The 7,409-nt window shown below is 48.2% G+C and overlaps 1 protein-coding gene across 3 annotated transcripts; it reads left to right on the top strand.

Annotated features, from left to right (window-relative positions):
- The first annotated feature begins 2,506 nt into the window (after positions 1–2,506).
- IDH3B (isocitrate dehydrogenase (NAD(+)) 3 non-catalytic subunit beta) lies at positions 2,507–7,408 on the top strand. Of its 3 annotated transcripts, XR_001850259.3 has the most exons (13): positions 2,508–2,656; positions 2,795–2,875; positions 3,007–3,105; positions 3,205–3,325; positions 4,968–5,028; positions 5,104–5,236; positions 5,312–5,445; positions 5,538–5,640; positions 5,728–5,874; positions 6,081–6,175; positions 6,285–6,345; positions 6,973–7,176; positions 7,280–7,408. XR_001850259.3 is itself a non-coding variant. In XM_017642713.3 (12 exons), the coding sequence occupies exons 1-12, from the start codon at positions 2,600–2,602 to the stop codon at positions 7,358–7,360; spliced, it is 1,173 nt and encodes a 390-aa protein (XP_017498202.1). In that variant the 5' UTR covers positions 2,507–2,599; the 3' UTR covers positions 7,361–7,408. The 3 variants fall into 3 exon arrangements, 2 of the variants coding, with proteins under 2 accessions (XP_017498202.1, XP_017498201.1); XM_017642713.3 differs by lacking the exon at positions 6,973–7,176 and having other exon boundaries at positions 2,507–2,656; XM_017642712.3 differs by having other exon boundaries at positions 6,973–7,408.
- The last annotated feature ends 1 nt before the right edge of the window (position 7,409 follows it).

The following is a 7,409-nucleotide window of genomic DNA, read 5'->3' as shown; positions in this document are numbered from 1 at the left end:
GTTTATGGTACTGATTTGTACTTGTAGACACTTGAGGCTGTGGGGAAGTCAGGGTTCCTATGGCCAGGATCCTCACTGAACTTAAACCACTTGATGATGTAACTGGCCTGTTGCTAGGCTACTGCTTCCACATGCATAGGCAATAAGCTATTATTGCACTATACTGAGAGCTTGGCCCAGTGCTCTGGGCGGAGGCAGAGATACTAGTGCTTGACCAACTGCTAGGAGACAAACCCGCGTAATAAACCCTTTCACCGGGAAGAAATGTTCTACTGTCATTTCTTTGGTAACACTGAATCTGTAGTGAACTTGCCCAGGGCTGAAACCCATTGGCAAGACAGAGGCCCTGTGGACTCCAGTATTGGAGGATTTGTAGGCTTCAAAAACTGACTTCATTTCACCCAACATCTTACTGAACAGTCATTTATACTCCATAACAGTTAAAAGGAGCAAGATGGTATAAATTCTCTCCCCTGCCCAAGAAACTAGTTAAGGAACTTTTTAAGGGTCCTGACTGAACATCCCCATTCTCAGACAGAATCAATGAAAGACGCCTTCAAGGCAACTCAAAGGCCCGGAGAGCTTGCTAAACTCACAGGAAGAGCATAATGGCCTTCAAACAGTGAATTTCCTCTCAGCTGAAATCGGTTGGTACCCTTCATCAATCCCTTTCACCTTGCTGACAGCAGCATGGCATTATATTGGTTAGCAGATATTGTTTGAGTGCCAGGCTGGGCTCTTGTAGAATTTAAGGATGGAAATAATGTTGCAGTTACTCTCAAGAAAATTAGTATTTTCTGGGATGAAAATTAGACAAGTATGAGAGAAAGGATCAAGATGGCACATCTCTCTTCTTTTCCACCCTGAATTTCCTAACATAAAAGAAAATATAGTTTTTAAAAAGAGTAAATCTCCTTTACTTTCAACACAAAGAGTGATTGTCTTGCTAATGGGTTTCAGCCCCAGAGAAGTTCACTATGGATTCAGTGAGGAATGACAACAGAATGTTCTTGGGGTGAAAGGGTTTATATCCAACTTTATTCCCATGGTGGCATTTCAATCATTAGAATCCCATCCACTCAGAGTGAGTCTGCATGCAGCACACCGGTTTCTGCCTCAGGGCTTCTCTGCCCCCTGTAGTCATCTCGGTCTCTGTCCTCGGCACTGCCATCACTCCAGTGTCTGCTTTCTTGCAGCCTTGCAGCCCTGTAGCCATGCAGCCCAGAGCCCTGAGTGGAGCTCTAACAACGTATTGCCCACACGTGTGTAGTGAGCAAGCCAGTCAGGGCCGGGTGAGAATCCTGGCCATAGGAACCTTCACTTTCTCCACAGTGATACTTGGAGGAGACAAATGGTGGTGGGTGGCAACAGCAGTGTGGAAGTTGGGACTAGGAAGTCTATGAGAAGAAGATGGTGATGCCATCTGGTTTTGATTTGTTTCATGGGATGTCTGACCCTGAGATGGAGGAGTATGTTACCTTAAATACTATACATTAATAAATATTAAAATATAACATTTATAACAGCCTTAACACTTTCCACTTACTCAAGGCTCTTACACATTTAGTATCTAATCTTTACCTACTTAAATGAATGCAGAGAAAGAGGCACAAAGTCTGAGTTTGGTCCCCCAAATTAGAACCATGGCATTCCCTCCCTTGGGCTGTGAGGATATCCTGCCCCTTATTGAATGGATTAGGTGTGCAAATCACAAGAAACCTGGCTAGTGGTTTTTAACTTTCATTGTGTAACATCTGGGGGAGCCTGTTAAAAATGTATTTTCTGGGGCCCCTATCTTGAAATTCAGACTCAGAACATCTGGGGTGGAACATAAATCTGCATTTTTATCAAGTGCCTTTGGTCCTCTTAGATAGGTGATCCAAAACCACACTTCCAGACTACTACTGGTTTAGACAAACCCTCCTGTGTTTTAGGCATGTCATCTGTAAACAGCATGTGACTGGAATTAAAAAAAATCAGTATGAAATTCCCCTTTAGTCACACGTTTGAAGTAATTTGTTTCCAATTATGTTCCTGCTCAGGGAAGTTCAGGTCTCCTACACATTATTTGGGAAACAATTGACAGAATAAAGAACAAGGCCATCTAGGATAAAACAACGAGTGAAATTGTTTAGTAGAGAGTAACTGGGCAGGTTAGGAGAATGAAGGTGAAACCAAACGCACACTTTCTCCCATGGCTTTTTGTATTCATTAATGCTTTTAGTGCCTGACATACCAACGTTAACGAGTATTAGTTGAAAAAATAACAAACACGTAGGTATAAACACATTAAGAAACAGCAGATTCCCCAGTACTGTTCTCAACGTGTTATTAAACTCAGGTCCTCGTGTGATAAACATGAAATCTATTGACATTATTTTGAAGTTTCAACATAAATATGGTTACTGACAATAAAACAAAGACTAAGTGGTTACGTGTCCTGTCAGCCTCCAGAGAAAGAGGTGAGTATAAGTGGGAGGCAAGAGGAGGAAGAGCAGCGAGCCAGGACGTCGGTCAGAGGAAGCCAGAGACCCTCTCGGCGCCTTTCCACGGGCCGGAAGTCAGGGTGCCGGGCCGCGCGGCTGATGGCGTCACTTCCATGCGACTCCCTGCATTGAGCATGGCGGCTCTCAGCGGTGTCCGCTGGCTGACCCGAGTGAGGGCCCGGGGCGCTTGGGGCCGGGGGCGGACGGGGCAGCGGCGGGTTTGCACCGGGCTTGCTGCAGTATTCGGGTCTGGGGGAGGGGGTGAGGTCCCAGCCTCTATCTCATAAGATTGTGTGTCTCTGTCGCAGGCGCTGGCTGCTGCCCCGAACCGCGGGGCATGGAGGAGCTTGTGTACTTCGGCGGTGGCGCACGCCTCCTCGCGGAGCCAGGTAAGCGCAAATCCGGCTCTGATCTCGCGCACCTCCCTGTCCCTTTTTCCCCTGGCTTCTTCCCCACCCCTCCACTCCCCGCAGGATCCCCGCTGCCGCCCCAGCTGTAGCTCTGATGGTCCCGTTTGCAGGCCGAGGATATAAGGGTGGAGGGCGCCTTTCCCGTAACCATGCTGCCGGGAGACGGCGTGGGGCCCGAGCTGATGCACGCTGTCAAAGAGGTGTTCAAGGTGAGTGGCCTGCAGGAATCAGCCAGCAGGGACAAGGGGGTGGGTTGAAAAGGACTGACTCCATCCTGACCCCGCGATTTTTGGGACCCGATTTTGAAGGCTGCTTCTGTGCCGGTGGAGTTCCAGGAGCATCACCTGAGTGAGGTGCAGAATATGGCATCTGAGGAAAAGCTGGAACAGGTGCTGAGTTCCATGAAGGAGAATAAGGTTGCCATCATTGGTATGTGTGACTCTTTACTACCTTGCCCATAATGTCATTTAAAATCAAACACACACATGTTCATTAAGCTTCTCTGCACATACTAATACATTAACTTGCAAGTGCTCTCACCGATTCATGGCCATTTGTTCCTTCCTGTTGTGAGCCCAGGGGGCTAGAGATCATGTGAGTTCTCTGTGCAGGAAGTCGCCAACCTTTCGGAGTCTGTCATGGGGCTACAATGCATATCTTGAAGACTTGCTAATTGTGTTTCTGGAATGATGCTTCTGGCTGACTCTTTCCTTCTGTCTTCCCTTTTGCTTCCCTACTTTAATCTGCACATTAGAATTTTTTTTGGCTTCCAGTTCAGCCCCCTATGGTCTATTTTCTACATCCCTTGCAAAGACCAGCATGACTTTTTGCGAGGCACAGCCTTAGCATGGGAAACTAGTTCTGACTCTCAGCTTTTCTGCCTTCATTTCCACAGCCCTTGTTCTGTGCTTTGCTCACCCCAGACCGTGCTAAGTTTTCAAGTATATATACTATCCTGTCTCATGCTGTTCCTTGGACCCAAAATGTTCTTCCTTTGATGCTATTTTAGAATTTTTCTTACTCATTGTATTAGTTTCTTAGTATTGCCTTAAATTGCCACAAACTTTGTAGCTTAAAATATGTATTCTCTCATGTCTGGAGGCCAGAATTCTGACAGATGTTGGTAGGAGTCCCTCTGAAAGCTTAGGGGGAAATCCTTTCTTGTCTCTTCTAGCTGCTTGTGGCTCCTGGAGTTCTTGGTGTTTCTTGGCTTGCACATGCCTCACTGCAATTCATGCCTTTGTCTTCATATGGCTTTCTCTCCTTTGTGCCTCTTTCCTCTTCATTTCTTGTGTAAGAACTTGTTACTGGATTTAGGGCCCGTCTTAATCCAAGATGATTTCATCTCAAGATCCTTAGCTTAATTATATCTGCAAACACTGTTTTCCCAAGTAAGGTCACATTTACAAGGTCTGGGGGTTGGGGCGTGGACATATTTTGGGTGTCACTATGACCTACTATGCTCAACCTAATGTCTGGCTAACATGCCAACTGTTTTATGACACTTCTGATACTGTCAGAGGGAATTTCTCTCTGTGTTCCTTTATACATTGTTAATACCTCTCCTATGGTATTTATCATGTCTTTCATTGTCTTTTTTCCCCAATGTATTGTTTGTCCCTTGAGGACAGGAGTTATGTGTTGTGTTTTTAGGTAGATGTCCCTAGTGCCTAAACACTTGATATTCGATAATGTGAATATTGGTTGAAAAAATAGGAAATAGGTAGACACAGAAACAACAAGGAAGTCACAGAGCCTTTAGCACATTTCTCAACCTGTTAAACATAGGGTCTTTGATAACATGAAATTATCCTCTGCCCTCTTTTTTGGTCATTTTGAAGTTTCAGCTTAAAAAATATCGTGACTAAAACTGGAAAAAATATTTGTTTTTAACTGCATTGTTGCCTTTACCTGTTGCCTCCTGAGCCATTTAAGGGTCACTGATGTTGGAGTGGGAGATGGGAGCTGGGTTGTATTATGTCGCTGAGGGAATTGTGCACCAGTCTGGGTTCCCTTGGGCCTGGCCTGTGCTGACACCCTCCTTTTCTGTCCCGTAACTTTGTTTATGCAGGAAAGATCCACACTCCAATGGAGTACAAGGGGGAGCTAGCCTCCTATGATATGCGGCTGAGGTAGGTGGGGGACTTGGGTCTGTCATGGGTCCTGGGGCACCAGGCACAGTGCTGATGGCTTTGCCCCACCCCCAGGCGTAAGTTGGACTTGTTTGCCAATGTGGTCCATGTGAAGTCGCTTCCTGGGTACATGACTCGACACAACAACCTAGATCTGGTGATCATTCGAGAGCAGACGGAAGGGGAGTACAGCTCTCTGGAACATGAGGTGAGGTCCTAGAAACGGGTGGGCAGGGGTGAAGGTGGGAAGAGGCACCCAGCTGCCTCTCTCTCCTTAACCCAGAGTGCAAGGGGTGTGATTGAGTGCTTGAAGATCGTCACTCGGACCAAATCCCAGCGGATTGCAAAATTCGCCTTTGACTATGCCACTAAGAAGCGTCGGGGCAAGGTCACGGCTGTCCACAAAGCCAACATCATGTGAGGGATATGGCTTCACGTGGGGTAGGCTCCTGGGAAGGTAGCTCCCAGCATCCTCTTGGCTGAATCTATTCCCTTTGGCCCTCGGACAGGAAACTTGGGGATGGGTTGTTCCTGCAGTGCTGTGAGGAAGTTGCTGAACTGTACCCCAAAATCAAGTTTGAGACGATGATCATAGACAACTGCTGCATGCAGGTAAGGCCTTCCCATGTCTCCACTCTCAGGGCTGAAGGAGGGCAAGGAGTGGAGTTCTCTTCTTCATGCCTACCTTTCACCCCTCAGCTTGTGCAGAATCCTTACCAGTTTGATGTGCTGGTGATGCCTAATCTGTATGGGAACATTATTGACAATTTGGCTGCTGGCCTGGTTGGGGGAGCTGGTGTGGTCCCTGGTGAGAGCTACAGTGCTGAGTATGCAGTGTTTGAGATGGTGAGATCCGCTGTTCCCTCAGCTTTCTCCATGTGCCCTCTTCTGGCTTCAGGTCCCCTGATAGCCACACACTTTGAATCCCCCTCCTAAGTGACCCTGGCCTCCTCCTGGCCCTCAACCCACCATGCCTCTTTTCAGTGTCTGGCCTGATCTGAGCCTCCTTGCAGTGTCTGCTGCCAGTGACTCTGGCCTGCCTCTCTCCACAGGGTGCCCGGCACCCATTTGCCCAGGCGGTGGGCAGGAATATTGCCAACCCCACAGCCATGCTGCTGTCAGCTTCCAACATGTTGCGGCATCTCAAGTAGGTTGTGGTGGGCTAGGGGAGGTGGCCAGGTGTTGTAAGGGGAATACTGGTGGGGAAGTTGGACACTGGAGGAGGAATCTCAGTTTCTTCCTGTCCACATTGACAGTCTCGAGTATCACTCCAACATGATTGCAGATGCAGTGAAGAAGGTGATCAAAGTCGGCAAGGTGAGTTTAGAAGGGCTGTGGGGTTCAGGGCCTTGGTGGTACTCTCTGGGGAGCCTGAATAGGGGCCTTACCCTCCAGGTCTCAGATCATCTGCTCTCTGATCTTTCCCTGTGTCTCTCAGGGCTGTTCTTTACCCCCTTTCTCTTGATCTTTGCCTCTTAGTTCCTATCTGCTATTTCTTCTTTCCTGCTCCATCTTTTGGCTTTTATGGGCCATCTTAGTGCAGAACTTGCTTTCTATCTGGGGGAAGAACATGGGGGCGGAGGAGCAGAGGGAGATAGCAGGCAGGATGAGGCCTGGGGTCTCCTCCACACTTGGAAGCTCATTCTCACCTGTGTTCCCCTGCTCTCCTCCCACCTGGTCTGTCTTTTCTCCAAGGCATTCTCATCCTGTTTCAGGTCTGCATTCATCTCACTTCATGCTCAGCCTTCTATTCTGCTCAGGCTGTAGACTGGCTCTGGCCTATGCTCTTCCAAACCTGGCCACTTCCTTGCATCTCTGCTGCATTGCATCTGTTTTCTGGCCTCATCACCCCTTCTTGGGTTCCATTTCCATGATACTGTCCTACCCCCCCTTCATGGGCTCTCTTCTCTTCTTCCCCACGGCTATTGCCGGTGGTGGCTGTAGGTGCGGACACGAGACATGGGCGGCTACAGCACCACAACCGACTTCATCAAGTCTGTCATCGGCCACCTGCACCCCCATGGGGGCTAGAGCCCTTTATTCCCTCCAACCTCACAAGGACCATACTACCTACACCTCCCTTCAGTACAGTGGACCAGAGAGGAGCCCTTAATACCTCTAAACCATAATCACCTGGGCAGAGCCTAGGTTATCCTGGGGCTGGCTTCCTTAGGGAATCATGTATTAGGTGGTGATGGTGGGTTTGGGACGAGGCCTAGACCACAGGGATGATGAAAATTCTCCCCCACAGGTTCGAACTTCTGACATGGGTGGCTATGCCACCTGCCAAGACTTCACTGAGGCTGTCATTGATGCCCTACCCCACCCATAGGTCACACCCACACCCACATTAATGACAATAAATATATATTATATTGAAC

Source organism: Manis javanica, chromosome 5, assembly GCF_040802235.1.
Source record: "Manis javanica isolate MJ-LG chromosome 5, MJ_LKY, whole genome shotgun sequence".
Taxonomy (NCBI): Eukaryota; Metazoa; Chordata; class Mammalia; order Pholidota; family Manidae; genus Manis; species Manis javanica.
Note: the sequence above shows the minus strand (reverse complement) of the source record. Positions and strands in the feature narration are given on the sequence as shown.

Excerpts from the sequence above, each read along its gene's own strand:
- IDH3B (XM_017642712.3), top strand. The coding sequence starts at position 2,600 with ATGCGACTCCCTGCATTGAGCATGGCGGCTCTCAGCGGTGTCCGCTGG. Across the intron at positions 3,326-4,967 it reads GAATAAGGTTGCCATCATTG|GAAAGATCCACACTCCAATG; the intron begins GTATGTGTGACT and ends TTGTTTATGCAG. Across the intron at positions 5,237-5,311 it reads ACAGCTCTCTGGAACATGAG|AGTGCAAGGGGTGTGATTGA; the intron begins GTGAGGTCCTAG and ends TCCTTAACCCAG.